This window comes from Mobula hypostoma, chromosome 10 (genome assembly GCF_963921235.1).
Source record: "Mobula hypostoma chromosome 10, sMobHyp1.1, whole genome shotgun sequence".
Classification (NCBI taxonomy): domain Eukaryota; kingdom Metazoa; phylum Chordata; class Chondrichthyes; order Myliobatiformes; family Myliobatidae; genus Mobula; species Mobula hypostoma.
The window spans coordinates 54,029,625-54,048,444 of NC_086106.1; the positions used below are offsets into that span (position 1 = coordinate 54,029,625).

Below are 18,820 nucleotides of genomic sequence, written 5' to 3' on the forward strand. Positions count from 1 at the left end.
GCGGATGACACGAAGCTGGGTGGCAGTGTTAGCAGTGAGGAGGATGCTAAGAGGATGCAGGGTGACTTGGATAGGTTGGGTGAGTGGGCAAATTCATGGCAGATGCAATTTAATGTGGATAAATGTGAAGTTATCCACCTTGGTGGCAAAAATAGGAAAACAGATTATTATCTGAATGGTGGCCGATTAGGAAAAGGGGAGGTGCAACGAGACCTGGGTGTCATTATACACCAGTCATTGAAAGTGGGCATGCAGGTACAGCAGGCGGTAAAAAAGGCGAATGGTATGCTGCCATTTATAGCGAGAGGATTCGAGTACAGGAGCAGGGAAGTACTACTGCAGTTGTACAAGGCCTTGGTGAGACCACACCTGGAGTATTGTGTGCAGTTTTGGTCCCCTAATCTGAGGAAAGACATCTTTGCCATAGAGGGAGTACAAAGAAGGTTCACCAGATTGATTCCTGGGATGGCAGGACTTTCATATGAAGAAAGACTGGATGAACTGGGCTTGTACTCGTTGGAATTTAGAAGATTGAGGGGGGATCTGATTGAAACGTATAAGATCCTAAAGGGATTAGACAGGCTAGATGCAGGAAGATTGTTCCCGATGTTGGGGAAGTCCAGAACGAGGGGCCACAGTTTGAGGATAGAGGGGAAGCCTTTTAGGACCGAGATTAGGAAAAACTTCTTCACACAGAGAGTGCTGAATCTGTGGAATTCTCTGCCACAGGAAACAGTTGAGGCCAGTTCATTGGCTATATTTAAGAGGGAGTTAGATATGGCCCTTGTGGCTACGGGGGTCAGGGGGTATGGAGGGAAGGCTGGGGCGGGGTTCTGAGTTGGATGATCAGCCATGATCATAATAAATGGCGGTGCAGGCTCGAAGGGCCGAATGGCCTACTCCTGCACCTATTTTCTATGTTTCTATATGCATCTGCAAGACCACTTGATACAAATCAATATTGCTAAATGTCCGTCCTCCGGCCAATCCTGCAAAAAGGTTATCAATGAGGGGAAGAGAGAATTGTTCAGCTGTAAGAACCAGGTTAATGGTTACCTTGAAGTCTCTACAAAGCCTTGAAGACCCATTCCTTTTTAGGACAGGAACCACTGAATTTGCCCATTGATTTACACACAATCAATACTTTGCTCTGGACCAATCATTCAAATTCAGTCTCTACCTTTGCTGTGAGGGTGTATGGATGCCCAGCTTTGCCACAACAGCAGCATTGATGGCCAATAGGTATCTTATCAAAGTCAGTTGAAACTTTATGAACTGGGAAGATGTACTTAACAGCCGAGCTGCTTCAGCTGCCAGCTCCAGAGATGACTAATCTCAGCTGCCTTCAGGCATTTAGGTGTTGTGTTAGGTTTAACAATTATTCCTTTCATACACCCCAGTTCTCTGCTGAATTCTTTTGCATGTTTCTTCAATACCTCTTGTAGACCGGTGCTCCCACCAATCAAGTGCACTTAATGTCATTTGAGTTTGAGATGCTCCAACCATGCACAGCCCAGAAGCACTGGATAACTTCCTTTAACAACGTACAGTAGAATTTTCTTTCTCTGTTCATTAATCTCCACTGTAACCTGTACTACTCCCCTCACTGGAACAACCTCACCAATCTAAGTCTTTAAATTCAACTTTGCCCCTTCAATGGTGAGATGCTGCAATTTCTCCTTGTAAACTGTCTCTGACATTAGTCATACTGCAGCACCTGTGTCCACCTGCATCCTCACTGTGGCCACATCCAACCGTAGGGACATGCAATAGCCGTCCTTGTCCTGAAACAGATGAAACATGCAAAGCTTCTTCGACCACAGAGTGAGAGTCACTCAGTCCATCCTCAGTATGCTCCATCTTGTTCATGTTTCTTTTTGTTTTTCCAAAACTCCTTTATTTACTGCAATGTTTTGGCTGACCGTGTCTTTTTATTTTAACAAGTGTGTTCAATATGTCCCTTCTTACCACAGCTTCGGCAATCTAAATCCTTATACCAGCATTCTTTTGCTCAATGCCCAGTTTTGCCACAATGGCAACTTTGACAGCCAATAGGTATCTTATCCTTGAAGTCAGTAGAAACTTTATAAACTTGGGAAGATGCACTTAACAGCTATGCTGCTTTAGCTGCTATCTACATAGATGACTAATCTCAATTGCCTTCTGTAATCAACACACACAAAAAAATGCTGGTGAACGCAGCAGGCCAGGCAGCATCTATAGGAAGAGGTATAGTCGACGTTTCGGGCTGAGACCCTTTGTCAGGACTAACTGAAAGAAGAGATAGTAAGCAAAAGTGGGAGGGGGAGGGGAAGAGCCAAAATGATAGGAGAAGACAGGAGGGGGAGGGATGGAGCTTCGAGCTGGAAAGTTAATTAGCAAAAGGGATACGAGGCTGGAGAAGGGAAAGGATCATGGGATGGGAGGCCTAGGGAGAAAGAAAGGGGGAGGGGAGCCCAGAGGATGGGCAAGGAGTTACAGTGAGAGGGGCAGAGGGAGAAAAAAGAGGGAAGAAAAAAAGGGGAAAATAGATAGATAGATAAATAAATAAATAAGGGATTGGGTACGAAGGGGAGGTGGGGCATTAACGGAAGTGGTTAGAGAAGTCAATGTTCATGCCATCATGTTGAGGCTACCCAGACAGAATATAAGGTGTTGTTCCTCCAACCTGAGTGTGGCTTTATCTTGACAGTAGAGGAGGCCTTTCTTTCTCCCAAGGCTTCCCGTCCCATGATTCTCTTCTTTTTCCAGCCTTGTATCCCTTTTGCCAATCAACTTTCCAGCTCTTAGCTCCATCCCTTCCCCTCCTGTCTTCTCCTATCATTTCAGATCTCCCCCTCCCCTCTCAAATCTCTTACTATCTCTTCTTTCAGTTAGTCCGGATGAAGGGTCTTGGCTCGAAACGTCGACTATACCTCTTCCTATAGATGCTGCCTGGCCTGCTGCGTTCACCAGCATTTTTTGTGTGTGTTGCTTGAATTTCCAGCATCTGCAGATTTCCTCGTGTTTGCCTTCTGTAATGTTAGTCCGTCTTCTGTAAGCAAATGTCTTTGAGATGCCTCACTACGCAGACCACATATGAGTCTATCACATAATGTATCATTCAGTGACTGACCAAAATCACAGCATTCAGGCCATTGCTTTAGCACTGCAACAGTCAGTGAAATAGACTCATCTTCCTCTTGAATCCTTTCTGAAATCTAAACCTCTTAGCAACAATCAAGGTCTTTGGTGAATAGCTGTCCCTTAAGACTTCAACTGTGTCCACATACTGCTTATTGCCATTTCACTAGAGTGAGTAATAGATTAAATGTTTTTGCACCCATCAGCCAAAAAGAGTGAGAACATGGATGAATATCATCTGAAATTTGATTTGTCAGTGTAAAATAATCAAACCTTTCAGTATATAAACTCCACTGATCTGGTGTTTGTCATACGGCCTCATACGTCCAAACACTTGCATTTTCAATCATAATCACATTCCAGAAAAGTTAACTAGTCTTATCTATCTCTCCCTCTCTCATTTGTTTTATTTAACCATTCTGTTTTCATTCTCTCCTCTCAGATTCTTCACTCACCCTGCTTCCTATGCCCATTTTCTTTTCGCTCACCCACATTACACAACGGCACACCACCAGCTTTGCATGCAAACTTCTCTTGCCAAAGAGAACAAAACAATAAATATAGCGCGAGGATTTGTCACCTCGCTGCCAATTGTTATGTTTGTGGTATTGGGAAGCTGAGTGACCGTGTATAGCACACATGAGAGACAGAGAGCTGAGGAACAAGTGCGTAGCTGTTTATTTTACTTGTAAATCATCTACCAGAATGCCCTCTCATATTACATAGCACACGCAGGGAAGCTTGACCACAACCCTTAAGAGTCAAAACACATAACACTTCTGACCTCGGAAGGGATGTAACTGAGGGGAGATACTGCAAGAGTTAAATAGAATAGTAAAATCATGAAAATGCAAAATGAATTGCTGAACAATTAAAGTTAGCAAAGAGTAAGCTTGTGTGAAGTCATTGCCTTAGGTTATCAAGGGATATTCTGAGGGATAAGGTTGGGAACTGATGATACAGCAGCTCCAAAAGGCAAGTGTGTCCTCATTAAAAGGGCCAGAAGCGAGCACTGCTTCTCCAGCAACTCCAATTGGTCTGCCTGATCACTGTTTTTAAAGTTGGATTTTACAGACACAGGAGAAGATTCCTGATTAAGCCCATAAAAAGATCTTCTATGTAGTGTGATTCAGTGTTTAGGTCACTTTCTCTCTCCTCCCCAACTGGACTGGGTTGGTATCACTGGGGCTTCTCAATACTCTGGGACATTGAGTCCTGGATCATTGTGCTCAGTGGGAAAATTTCAGGCAGATGTGGACACCACAATCCCTGGGCAAAATTTGTAGAAGTCAGCTGGCCATTATCAGAAGGCAGAAATAACAGGGCACAGATGATGGCCAATTAGTTATTCATACCTGCAATGGCTCTGCCAAAGTATTTGTCCCACCCAACAATCCTTCCAATTGCTTCCAAGTTGCATCTGCTTCCACATTCTACCAGATAAGCCGTGTTGCCTCACACAACTATTTGAATTAAAGAATGTTCCTGCTTCCTCCTTTCATTTGTTTACAAAAATCCTGTGCCCTTTGGTTATCAACTCTCCTGCTAATGGAAACAGTTTCTTATGAAATATGAAATCCCCTTAAAATTCTTCCTCATTAAATCAGCAGTTAGTCTTGAATGCTTTAAAAATTACAGCTTCTGCATCTGTTGTTCTTTCATCTCCCTGAAGCTTTCCATAGCATTTGCTGTTCCCTCAGGTCTCGTCATTCGTGCAAACCTCCTCTCCAGCTTCTCCAGTGTCCTCACATCTATTAGAACCTAGTATTTAGGCATAAACCCAATCCACATCTTTTTCCAGAAACTTCAGATCCACATGGATATTTGTAAAACTTATTGGCATATTAACATTTGAGATAATTACCTCGGTGTAAATTGTGGATACCAAATGATTTTTAACTTTCAGTAACGGTTTTCCTCCATCCACCCACTTAATGTCAGGAACTATGTGCTGTCAAGAAAGAAAAACAAGTAAAGGTGATCATTTTTGCAGCAATTCAAATGTTCTCAGGTGCTTTATGTGCAGTGGATCAGACTGTAGTACATGCATTACATTATACAGGTATGACAGCTATTTTCTCATAGAATCATACAGCATGCCCACAGGCCGGTTGGTTCACCGCATCTACATTCACCAGTATTAAACCCATCTTCCAGTACTTGGCCCACAGCTTCCTACGCCCAGTGCAACAAACAATCTGATAGAGCAGGGGTTCCCAACCTTTTTAATGCCATAGATCTCAGCCGTTAACCTAGAGCTTTGTGGATCCCTGCGAGGAACTCAACAGGTCAAACAGCATTTGTGTAGGAAAGGAAATGTCATTATTTCAGGTCAGGACTGATGGAATTACTGGCAATTCCCTTCTCCCCACAGATGCTGCTCAAGCAACTGAGCTCCTCCGAAAGTTTGTTGTCCTAGATTGCAGCATCTGCAGTCTCCTGCGTATTCACATTCCTGCCTGGGTGATTCAAAAGCTTGTTAAGGCAATTCTTAAATGCTGCAGGCAATTCAGTTTCCACCACTCTCTTATGCAGTATATACAGTACTAGGTACTCAACACACTCTGGGTGGAAAAGGATCTTCTCTGATCCCCAAACCTTTTTATTAGTTATCCAATGACATCTGGTTTTATCTATCTCCAATATGGAGAAAGCTTTCTACTGTCTGCCCAATCAACACCCCTCATAATTTATATACCTCGATTATGTTCACTTTTAACCACTTCCACTCAGAGGTAGTCAGACACCCCCTTCAGTCTCTCCTCACAACTGAAATGTTCCATCCTAGACAACAGTCTAGCAAATCTCCTCTCCATCCTCTCCAGCCCTCAAGAGAGATGATTCCAAACTAACAATGAGGTCAATGATTTGCCCAGACAGTGTCGAGAAAAGCTGGCCAAAAACTCATCTGTTGTTGGAACAGTGTCATGGTATACTTTAATAATTGTCACGTGGTCCTACCTAAAGATACTTAAGGAAGGATGTGTACTGAGTCATACGACAGGTCTGAACTTTCAGCCCAATTGTACATTAAAGCCTAGGATTTGGACTTGAAGCACAGTCTTTCGATCATGGTCAAAGTACAACAAACTTTGTCTGTGAGTGCAGAGCAATAGTTCATGTGCAGATGTTTGAGTCAGATTATCGCATAGGGAGTAATGGAGTGTATTACCATGACCACCTACCACCAGCTGGCAATAAGGGCCAACTCAGGAGTTGAGTAAATCCTATTACTTGCTGTGTTCCTGGCAATTACAAAAGGTATGTGCATATTTTGTGTTTCACCAATTTATAAAGTTAAAAAGCTGAAGTAATGCTGAAGTGACTCAGCAAGTTGAACCAACCCCGCAGAGCAAATCCAGATCACGTCTAATCTTGTTTACAGCCACTTCATTGAGTCGACCAGTTACAACTCAACTGCATGACGGCCAATGTAAGTGACTCAGGTTATGGACAAGGTCATGATACATTACAAAATATTGCTGCCTGTTCTGGTTAACATCAGACACAGATATATGCCTATCATGTGCAGTGAGATGCACAAATTCCAGAGGACCTAGCAGCAAGAAAGTAAGGCTGCACATTCCCCTACTGCCTGGTCCATTAAAACAGCAAAATGCAGGATACAGGCCTATTGCATTGGAATGGGATACGAATTGCTTCATTATGGAGAGAATGTTTCCTGTGGTAGGGGTATCCAGAATTAGACAGCACAACCTCAAAATTGAAGGGTGAACTTTTAGAACAGAAGGAAGTTGGAATTCTCTTAGCGAAAGAGTGGAGAATCTGTGGAATGCTCTGCCACAGGCTGCAGTGGAGGCCAAGTCCATGGGAATAGTCAAAGCGGAAGTTGATAGATTCCTGACTAGCCGGGGTATCAAGGGATGTGATAACAGGGCAGATGTATGGTGTTGAATGGGATCTGGAATCAGCTGAATGGGCTGAATTCTGCTCCTATGTCTTATGGTCTAATGGTATTAATGATGTTCCTGTAGTGGTGTGCTACACACAGCGCTAAAATAACCACACGTAGTCGGTGAGTTAGAGTTGCGATGAAAGAGATTTATTCAAACTTCGCGGCCTGCTTTAAAGCCTTCTCGTTCCCGCCCTCCCTGGGCGGGACTACCGTGGGGAATGCATATTCCCAGACCCTTTCCGCGCGCCGGATTTTCCCCCTGCTGGTGAAGATGGCCTGGCACCCTTTTTGGGGCCGGCCCTCTGCCTGTGCGCGCTGTTGTAAGCCAGTTCATGTGTGCTAGAAAGTGGGTCACCACATAACCCCCCCACCAGAACCGGCGATACCCCCCTCACTGTCCACAGTCTGGATCGGCCTCTGTTTGGGAGGTCTGCCCCTGCGCCGCGGTGCCTGAGTCTTGACCGGCTGCACGAAGTCCACATGGGCCGGTTTGAGTCGGTCCACCGTGAAAACCTTCTCTCTCCCCCCAATGTCCAGCACGAACGTGGACCCGTTGTTCCTGATCACCTTAAACGGTCCCTTGTAGGGCCGCTGTAGCGGTACCCGGTGTCCGCCCCGTCGTACAAAAAGAAACTTACAGTTCTGCAGGTCTTTGGGTACGCAGGTCGGGCTCTGTCCGTGCTGTGAAGTGGGGATGGGGGCCAGGTTACCGAGCCTCTCCCGTGGTCTGTCCAGGACTGCTGTGGGTACTTCCTCTTGCCCCTTGGGGCTGGTATGAACTCTCCTGGGACGACCAGGGGTGCGCCGTACACCAACTCGGCCGACGAGATGTCCAGATCCTCTTCGGGCGCCGTGCGGATTCCGAGCAGGACCCAGAGAAGTTCGTCCACCCAGATAGGCCCCTCCAGGCGGGCCATGAGAGCCGACTTCAGGTGATGGTGGAAACGCTCCACTAGTCCGTTCGACTGTGGGTGGTAGGCAGTTGTGTGGTGTAGCTGCGATCCTAAAAGGTTGGCCATAGCCGACCACAGGCTGGAGGTGAACTGGGCGCCCCTGTCGGAGGTAATGTGGGCCGGTACCCCAAAGCGGGCTATCCAGGTTGCGAGCAGTGCTCGGGCGCAGGATTCGGAGGTGGTGTCGGTGAGCGGGACTACCTCTGGCCATCTGGTGAACCGGTCTACGATAGTTAGGAGGTACCGCGCTCCTCGTGACACTGGCAGGGGCCCCATGATATCCACATGAATGTGGTCGAACCTCCGGCGGGTGGGTTCGAACTGCTGTGGCGGAGCCTCGGTGTGCCGCTGCACCTTGGCCGTTTGGCACTGCATGCACGTTTTGGCCCATTCACTGACCTGTTTATGAAGTCCATGCCACACGAACCTGTTGTAAACCAGCCGGACAGTTGTCCTGATGGAGGCGTGCGCTAAGTTGTGAATGGACTCGAAAGCCCGCCGGCGCCAGGCTGCTGGGACGACGGGGCGGGGTTGGCCGGTAGCTACGTCACATAGTAGGGTCCTCTCACCTGGGCCTACGGGGAGGTCTTGGAGCTGCAAACCGGAGACTGCAGTCCTGAAACTGGGGATCTCAGCGTCTGCATGCTGTGCCTCCGCCAGTGCTGCATAGTCCACCCCCTGGGACAGGGCCTGTGTGGTAGGTCTGGATAGTGCGTCCGCCATGACGTTGTCCTTTCCAGAGACATGCCGGATGTCCGTCGTGTATTCGGAGATGTAGGACAGATGTCGCTGCTGGCAGGACGACCAGGGGTCGGACACCTTCGTGAACGCAAAGGTAAGCAGTTTGTGGTCCGTGAACGTGGTGAAGGGCCTACCTTCTAAGAAGTACCTGAAATGCCGGATTGCCAGATATAGTGCCAATAACTCCTGGTCGAAAGCACTGTATTTGAGTTCAGGTGGTCGTAGGTGTTTGCTGAAGAACACCAGGGGTTGCCAGCGACCCTCGATGAGTTGTTCCAGCACTCCACCGACTGCTGTGTTGGATGCGTCCACCGTGAGGGCAGTAGGAAAGTCCGCTCTGGGGTGCACTAGCATCGCGGCGTTTGCCAAGACTTCCTTGGTTTTAACAAAAGCGGTTGCGGCCTCTTCGTTCCAGGTAATGTCCTTGCCCTTACCTGACATTAGAGTGAAGGGGGGGCGCATGGTTCGGGCTGCTGAGGGGAGGAAACGGTGGTAGAAATTCACCATACCCACGAATTCCTGCAGGCCTTTGATTGTGTTGGGTCGGGGGAAGTTGTGGACCGCGTCTACCTTGGCGGGCAGCGGGGTTGCCCCGTCTTTAGTAATCCTGTGGCCCAGAAAGTCGATGGTATCGAGTCCGAACTGGCATTTGGCTGGGTTGATTGTAAGGCCGAATTCGCTCAGGCGGGAGTAGAGCTGGCGGAGGTGGGACAGATGCTGCTGCCGACTACTGCTGGCTATGAGGATGTCGTCCAAATGGATGAATGCAAAGTCCAGGTCATGCCCCACCACGTCCATTAGCCGCTGGAAAGTCTGTGCGGCATTCTTTAGACCAAACGGCATTCGGAGGAATTCGAAAAGTCCGAACGGGGTGATAAGTGCTGTTTTGGGGATGTCGTCCAGATGTACCGGGATTTGATGGTACCCCCGGACGAGGTCTACCTTGGAAAAGATCCTTGCGCCGTGTAGGTTTGCTGCGAAGTCTTGAATGTGGGGCACAGGGTAGCGGTCTGGCATTGCAGTCTCGTTCAGCCTGCGGTTGTCACCTCATGGTCTCCAGCCCCCCGTTGCCTTGGGCACCATGTGCAGGGGGGGAGGCCCATGGGCTGTCGGACTGTCATATGATCCCCAATTCCTCCATCTTCTTGAACTCCTCCTTCGCCAGTCAGAGCTTGTCCGGGGGAAGCCTTCGAGCACGGGCGTGGAGGGGTGGTCCCTGGGTCGGGATGCGGTGCTGTACTCCGTGTCTGGGCATGGCTGCCGTGAACTGCGGTGTCAGTACCGATGGGAAATCCACCAGGACCCTGGTGAATTCATCGTTGGACAGCGTGATGGAGTCCAGGTGTGGGGCTGGCAACTTTGCTTCACCCAGGGAGAATGTTTGAAAAGTCTTGGCGTGGACTAGTCGCTTCCCTTGCAGGTCAACCAGCAGGCTGTGGGCTCGCAGAAAATCCGCCCCCAGGAGTGGTTGGGCCACGGCTGCCAGTGTGAAGTCCCACGTGAACCGGCTGGAGCTGAACTGTAGCCGCAACGTGCGGGTGCCGTAGGTTCGTATTGTGCTGCCATTTGCGGCCCTCAGGGTGGGTCCGGGTTCTCTGTTGCGGGTGTCGTAACTCGTTGGAGGTAAAACGCTGATCTCCGCTCCGGTGTCGACCAAAATCGGCGTCCCGACTGCTTGTCCCAGACGTGCAGGAGGCTGTCCTGATGGCCAGCCGCCGTAGCGATCGGCGACGGCTGGGCCTTGGCGTTTCCCGGGAATTTGCAGGGTGGTCTACAGTGGCAGGCCTCTGTGCCCCACCGCTGGTGGTAGAAGCACCATTGTTCGTTGGGCTCTGCTGCCGGGCCTGGTCTGGTCTGTCGTTGGGTACGCGGCTTGGTGATCTGTGCGACGGATGCCCCTCTCTCCTTCTTGGCATTCCACAACACATCTGCTCGGGCCGCCACCTCCCGGGGGTCGCTGAAATCTGTGTCGGACAGCAGCAGGCGTATGTCCTCGGGCAGTTGCTCTAGGAACGCCTGCTCAAACATGAGGCAGGGTTTGTGTCCTTCAGCCGGGGCCAGCATTTCGTTCATTAATGCCGACGGCGGCCTGTCTCCCAAACCATCCAGGTGCAGCAAGCAGGCAGCTCGTTCGCACCATGAGAGTCCGAAAGTCCTTATGAGCAGGGCTTTGAATGCTGTGTATTTGCTGTTCTCCGGGGTCGACTGTATAAACTCCTCAACTTGTGTAGCAGTCTCTTGGTCGAGAGAGCTCAGCACGTAGTAGTAGCGAGTGGACTCTGAGGTTATCTGCCGAATGTGGAATTGTGCTTCTGCCTGTTCCAACCACAGACGGGATCTCAGCGGCCAGAAGCTTGGCAGTTGTAACGAAACTGCTTGAACAGATGCGGCGTCGGTCATCTCTGGCCCAAATATCGTTTGGGCCATCGGGGTCACCAAATGTAGCGGTGTGCTACACACAGCGCTAAAATAACCACACGTAGTCAGTGAGTTAGAGTTGCGATGAAAGAGATTTATTCAAACTTAGCGATCTGCTTTAAAGCCTTCCCGTTCCCGCCCTGCCTGGGCGAGACTACCGTGGGGAATGCATATTCTCAGACCCCTTCCACGCGCGGGATCTTCCCCCTGCTGGTGAAGATGGCCTGGCGCCCTTTTTGGGGCCGGCCCTCTGCCTGCGCACGCTGTTGTGAGCCGGTTCGTGTGTGCTAGAAAGTGGGTCGCCACATTCCCACATTTTAACTGGCCTCAGGACATGGGTAACTTTGACCTTAACGTTAATCCAGTCAGGGAATTCATTCCATTCTCATTGGGTATTTTATGTTGGGGCTCTCTACATGAGTGACGGATTTGAGCAGGAGTTGAAGGCAAACCCCAAACTGGAAGGTGGCAAATGAAAGCAGTGCACAGAAAAAAAAGACTAACTGACAGACCAATGTAACAAAGCATGCCCACCATTTATCCTTCTGGGTTTCTCACTGTCACTGGGCACTACATCCTGTATTATACTATAGAAAGGGTGCAGAGGAGATTTACAAGGATATTGCCTGGATAAGGCGAGCATGCCTTATGAGAATAGGTTGAGTGAACTTGGCCTTTTCTCCTTGGAGTGACAGAGGATGAGAAGTGACCTGACAGGGGTGTATAAGATGACAAGAGGCATTGACCGTGTGGATAGCCAGAGGCTTTTTCCCAGGGCTGAAATGACTAACAGGAGGAGGCATAGTTTTAACGTGCTTGGAAGTGGGTACAAGGGGGATGTCAGAGGTTAGTTTTTCCACACAAAGTGTTGGGTGTGTGGAATACAGTGCTGGTGACTGTGGTGGAGGTGGATACAATAGGGTCTTTTCTTAGATAGGTACATGGAGCGTAGAAAAATAGACAGTTATGCAGTAGGGTAACTACGCAGTTTCTAGAGTAGGTTACATGGTCAGCACAATATTGTGGGCCAAAGGGCCTGTAATGTGCTGTAGATTTCTATGTTCTATGTTAATCCCTGTCCTATCGTAGTACTGTTGTCAGATAGTGACAGGACCAGCACACTTTAATTGCAATAATCAGGTAGTTAGTTCCAAGAATTAACAACCAAATAAATATTGTTGTTTCACAAATTATAAACTGGACACAAGCCAGACCAAACTTAACTCAACTCTTGTGAATACAGTTCAGTAGCATGGAGCTAAATGCTAATGTTTATCCTGAGTTGTGAAGAAGCTACAAATCTCGTGGTCTGAACATGAACACAAGCTTCTGTACAACTGCTGAGGTAATCAGTCAGTGTACCAATTCCATGCAGTCACTGACAGTGATCTTAGCTTCACCTCATGAAAATAACAGAACCAATCATTAGGAGGCAGAGAGAGCTGATCAAAAACCTTAACTAACAAAGATGAACTAATCAATGGCATTAAGTGATGCAGATTCCCAGTATTCAACATGAGGCTTTGAGAAAGGCATTCCTTTCCAGTTAATGCCTCAATTATTTTCCTGTACAATCTCTCTTTCCTGTCACATGGTAACAAAAACAGTGGGAATGTCAAATCTCAAGGCACTCTGCATAGCAATATTTGGGAATGTAGTCAAGTCTAACATATGCTTCAGCTTCTCCCCATATTGCTATCATGAAATAAAAATCAAAGATTATCTGCAAATTACACAAATGCCACACCATACCCTACAAAACTACAAGCTCACACTGACTCTAGGTTTGTCCAAAACACTCTGATTCAAGTGTAGCCTTTCTGCTCATTGTAAGGACTCACAAGAAAATGAGGGAAGTTAGCAGTTGATCCACCTTTGATTTCTGTTCTTTAAACAGCAGCCTGAAATGCGCATAAAGAGAATGTGTGTGTGACTCACAGATTAATCAACAGAGGCCAATCTCATAATGGTGAATTTTCTCATTAATACATCAGCCTGGGTTCCATGAAATAGGCAGAGTTTGTTGTGGATCACTGAGACTCTCCAGTATTCTGTCAAGGCCAGCCCTCTGGCTGGGGGATGGGTAAAACAAGACCCATATTTCTTCATTTGCTCTAGCACCTAACATCCCCTCTTTTGCACCTAACTGCTCTATGCAAATCTCTCTCGGAGCCTCTGCCTTTCTCTCCTTGGCAATTCTGCCCATCCCACCTCAGACCCAGGGAGGTCAAGGAGAGCTGCAAGGAACCTTTCCTTTGGTCCAACTCTCTGAAACTCTCTATTTAAACCTTTCCATCTCTACCTCCATCTGATGAGCCATTTTCTCAACCACTCATTCTATCCTCCCACCTATCCATCCCTTCTGGGACTGCTGTCTCACCAGCAGCTCGGAATAGTCTTAACTCATGCACATGAGTTGGCATTGTTGTCTGTGGAATCATTGGCTGAAAGGATATCTTCAAATGAATGTTGAAACATGACCACTTGCTGACAAGCAATCTTATTTCAGCTCAGAATGCAAGAACAACCCCTTTGGTCCACACTGTCTGTACTAACCATGTCAGTCAATTCAAATTAATCCTATCTGCATGCATATAGTCTATATCCCTCCATTCTCTACCTGCTTATGCACTGGTCTGAATGCCTCAAACATCATTGGCTTCTCCCAGCAGCACATTCTGGGCATCTATCACTCTCTGCGTAAAAGAACATACCTCATAAATCTCCTTTAAAATTCCCCTCTCTCAACTTAAACCCTGTGGTATTTGACATTCCTACCGTGGGAAATGACTCTATCCACCCTTTCTCTGTATCTCATAATTTTATACACTTCCATCAGGTCATCCCTTAGCCTCCAACCCTCTAAAGAAAACATTTATTATCTTACCTTCTTGTTGTCAGGATCATGAAGGCCCAGGTATCCAGAAGGCAGATTGGCAGAGACTAGCAGTTGCTGCTCAGATGTAACCACTCGACCATCTTTCAATAACGGCAGCCAAGCGTAACCAACTGAACAAGGCACAAAACACCCGAGTCACATGGAGCATTGGGCTCGGATATTGAGCTCCACATCCCAACAGCATGTGTTAGAAAACCTACTGCAGAGAAATTCAATTTGTGCCTTCCTTTTGCATTTAATACTTTAATCATAAATCGAGCTATAAAGATCTCTAGTGATTTTATACTCGGTTCAAACTACTAAATAGGGTAAGAGTAATAAAGCAGCTCCATCAAGACAGGCTCAACAGGTTGGTTCTATATTCTTTGGAATTTGGAAGAACGAGATGAATTTATTGAAGCATATACGATCCTAAGAGAAATGGACTAGATCGACATTGAGGTCTTTTCACTTGTGGGAGAATCTCAAATGAAGGAACACAGCTACGAGATTAGGAGGTGGTCATTTTAGACTGAAGTGTGTGGAAATGTCATAAAGGGTGGTGAATCTCCATAAATCTCTATCCCAGTGAGTTATGGAGTCGAGCTCATTTAAGGTATTTAACGTGGAGGAGATTAAACTTTTGATAGATTTTGAAATTGAAGGTTATGTGGAATGAGCAAAAGAAGAGGAATTGAGGCCTGGAATAAATGAACCATGATGATATTGAAGGGTAGCACAAGCTTGAGGGGCTGAGTGGCCTACTTCTGCTCCTCGTTCTTCTGTTGACACTTAACTGGTCTAGGTTAACAACAATGGAAAAGAACAAAAGGGATGTTTTATGTTGAAAAATAGGGCACACTGCAATGATTATTGAACTCAACAAATAAAACACAAAATAATGTCTTGTTTAAACTCTGCATTTCCATTGTGAATTTAAAATGACCAAAAAAAAATCAGTCATTGAAAGCTTTCAAAATAACTACTTATTTCTATCAGACTTATTTACATGAACTTTACCTGAGTGAAAGAAGCAATCTTCTAACCAAAGAATCACTTGCAATTATCCCAACAGTGACCAATACTCCCAAACATCAGCTGCTCTCCAGCATGAAAGCAAACAGTAATGGGTGATAAATATCTTAAATGAAAAATAAGACACTAAGGGTCAATCGCACGATGTGTAGCTATTGTATGTAGGCAGGCCTGATATGTTGGGGGGGTGGGGATAAGGAGGACATTAACCCATCTTATTTCCTGTTGGTGGTTGGTGGGGGTTCTTACAATTCAGTCAATATGTTACCAGATTTTGCTGAATTCAGAGCCCCAACTTGCCATTGTGGAGCTTCAACCAACATTTCTAGTCCAGTATCGTAACATAGGAGCACTGGGCTACATACTCAAAGTACTTCAAATAACTGTCAAACTGCAATAATTTGGCATCTGCTAGTTTGAGAACCCCAATGGTCATTCGTCTGTAACATGAGCCAGGAATCCGGAGGCTGATCAGAAAACACGATGGAGCCAGAAGCCTGGAGAGCAATGTGATCTGAATTCCAAACTGTGAGCTAGAGCCGGGGTCAGAGTCCAGAAGAGCAGAAATCAGGAAGTTGGGTGTGTTTACAGCTGGAGATAATGTCCAGGGCTTGGGTATTTTCCGTTTTTCTTTAAAAACATTGGGTGCTCTGGAAGATTTATTATTCTTCTCTTTAACACGTAAAAATTAATAGGAGGAACATTCAACTGTCCAGAAAATCTGCTGCAGGGCAAAGACCCAAGGGTGCCAGGGAATAAGAGTTTTACTGTGAATGCAATTATATGGAAATAACTCAAAGTGAGTGAAATGTGGCAGAGATTGGATTCTACCTCGGCAATAATTTTTGTCACTTGGCTACCCTCACATCCATACCATGTGTCTCAAGAGCTTCGCGTTTTTTAGTTGTCCCTTTACTGTTTATGTCACAGATGACGTGGTAGAAGGTGAACAAGAGGTGATGCTTCTCGTGAAGTTGCACAGGCAGTTCAACCTTAATCTGCAAGGACAAATAACAGGCGGAGTATTACACAATGTTGGGAGTCACAGACAGACTATTAATTCACTTGTGTACAGAAAGCAAATCACACTGACGTACCTCATTGTAGAACTCTGGACACTGCTGATGATGCAAAACTGTTGCACAAGTTTTGGTTATGAACATTGGATCTCCTGGCTTCCCATAGATGCACTGCAGACAGTTATTAAAAGGATCTCATTCTTGTTTTCTGCTAGATCTATTTTAATACACATCACACTCAAAACATCATGATTTCCACATAAACTGCAAGGAAGCTGCATACCAGAACTCTTTTGCAACAATGCATTATTAAATATGGAATATTAAAGTGTAAAAATAGATTCCTTCTGTATTATACACTCAGTGGTCACTTTATTAGGTAGACCTGTGTACCTGCTTGTTTATACAACTAACTAATCAGTCAATCATGTGGTCGCAACTCAATACATAAAAGTATGCAGACATGGTCAAGAAGTTCCTTTGTAGGTCAAACCAAATAATAAAATGTGGAAAAAATGTGATCTAAGTAGCTTTGACCATGGAATAATTGTTGGTGCCAGACAGGATCTTAGAAACTGTTGATCTCCTGGGATTTTCATGCACAACACTCTCAAGAGTTTGCAGAGAATGATGCAAAAAACAAAAAAAATCAATCCAGTGAGCGGCAGTTCTGTGGGTGAAAATGCTTTGTTAATGAAACAGGACAGAGGAGAATGCCAGACTGGTTTAAACTGACAGGAAGGTGACAGTAACTCAAATAATCACACATTAATTAGTGGTGTGCAGAAGAGCATCCCTGAATGCACAACACATCAGACCTTGAAGTGGATGGGCTACAGCAGCAGAAGACAATTAACATATAATAAAGTGGCTACTTTATTAGTACGGGTGGCCTCTGAATGTATGTCCAGTAGGGTAATGTTAACTTGCCTGAAACACCACTAAATCTGGTAACTAGTGAAACCTAGCATGAGTTGATAGGTTGTGAACTGGTAGATTAAGAAAATAACATACGCACTAATAACCTGCCAATTTGTGAGCTGTCTCTTTGGCAATACGTGCTAGAGGGAATGAAGGAAACAGGGCCCTGGTGTGTGAATTGGACTGAGGGAATTAACACCCAGTGAGTAAGATGCTGAACCATCAGATAGTAGATCAGCAATGTTTTACTGCACTGGCATCCAGACACAATTTGGAAGCAGATTTGCAGCTCACTCAGACCTTCACAAATCAGAACATACAGAATTTAAGCAAGACGACATTCAGTCTTTCCTACTGGCTCTGCTATTGAATAATATTGTGGCTGATCTTTCACCTCAGCACCATCATCTGCATTAACCTCATACTCCTGTTTCTCTTAATACATAAAGTTTATTAGTCTCTGCCTTGAATATACTCAGGGATGGTATTTCAGAGAGAGATATTGTCTCCAGTTTTCTCCACAGCAGCTGGGTAGAGAGCTGCATGGATCGAAGACACTCAGAGTGAGCACTTTCATCTGACCTCTGACCTGAATGGCCCACACTCTGTTCCAGACACCCCAACCATGAGAATCCTCAATGCTGCACCCATCCTGCCAAGCTCTATTAGAACTTCCTGTATGTTTTAAAGAGATCACTTCTAAAATGAAGGAAAAGCTCAGCAAAAAAATAATGTGTTCATTCCTAATGTATATTAAAGATTAATTGAACAGAGCTGTACATCACAAGCAACACACACAAAATGCTGGAGGAAATTAGCAGGCCAGGCAGTATTGATGGAAAAGAGTAGACAGTCGACATTTTGGACCGAGACTGCACATCAGAACTGGAAAGAAAGAGAAGTCAGAGCTGGGGGGGGGGGGGGGAGTGGCGGGCAGGGGGGTATGAAGCTGGGAAGTTGATTGGTGAAAGAGATAAAGGGCTGGAGAAGGGGGAATCTGACTCCAGGAGTGTGTTGCTCCAGGATTATGTTGCTCATCTGTTTTCACTCCCACCCCGCAATTCTGCAAACTTTGAACACTGTGTGTTATAGAGTCCACTGTCTCACGCACCTTCAGTGGCTGAGACTTATCTCCATCAGAATCTCTCACCTCCACGTAGACTGCAATATTTCTTGCCTGAGGATAGGGAAGAGATAGTATCAGTACAAGAGAGAGTCAGGTCAATGAGAGGATTCAGAAATTGTACAGTAAGAGTTTGAAGCAATATACCTTTGCAAAAGTTTTCTGGTTGTCATATTTCAGCTGCATGGGATAAACATACATGTGGTTCTTGAAAGTTGTGAAAGGGTACATGTACTTTGCAAAATCTGGAACAAATTCTTCAATTTCAAACGTCACAGTGTCACAGCTGGCTTCCTCAAATGGCTTCACAGGGATGTACGATGAAGTTACACAATCTAAACAAAGCAAGAGAGATGCATTTCATTGCCTGGCAGCTCTAAAAAATTTACATCAGACAACTTCAAATGAAAAGCCAACTAGAGTAAACCTGCTTACTGGAAATATCAGGAGGAACACACTCGATGGCGACATCAAAATCTCCTGGAATCACTTGAAGTTTGGATATTTTCTCTACCCTAAGTCAAAATATCAGAATGGATTGAAAACTCAGTCATATATTGTCCATAATAACAAGATCAAGATTAAGATTAAAGTTTTAAGTTTATTTAACACAAGTATACCAAAACACACAGTGAAGAACATTGGCTGTTTGGGTTAACAACCACAGGCCTTCGAATGTGGAGTGGAGATGTC

At 45.9% G+C, this 18,820-nt stretch overlaps 1 protein-coding gene across 4 annotated transcripts in view; it reads right to left on the reverse strand.

Moving 5' to 3' along the window:
• dock11 (dedicator of cytokinesis 11) overlaps nt 1–18,820 on the reverse strand; it is a 322,191-nt gene that overhangs the window by 188,131 nt on the left and 115,240 nt on the right. For all 4 annotated transcript variants that reach the window (XM_063060509.1, XM_063060507.1, XM_063060506.1 and 1 more), the window contains exons 16-22: nt 18,563–18,642; nt 18,275–18,462; nt 18,116–18,181; nt 16,162–16,254; nt 15,939–16,062; nt 14,039–14,160; nt 4,988–5,074 (exon numbers count right to left, since the gene is read on the reverse strand). In XM_063060509.1, the coding sequence (XP_062916579.1) occupies nt 4,988–5,074; nt 14,039–14,160; nt 15,939–16,062; nt 16,162–16,254; nt 18,116–18,181; nt 18,275–18,462; nt 18,563–18,642 (760 nt within the window). The remainder of the gene's footprint in view (nt 1–4,987; nt 5,075–14,038; nt 14,161–15,938; nt 16,063–16,161; nt 16,255–18,115; nt 18,182–18,274; nt 18,463–18,562; nt 18,643–18,820) is intronic.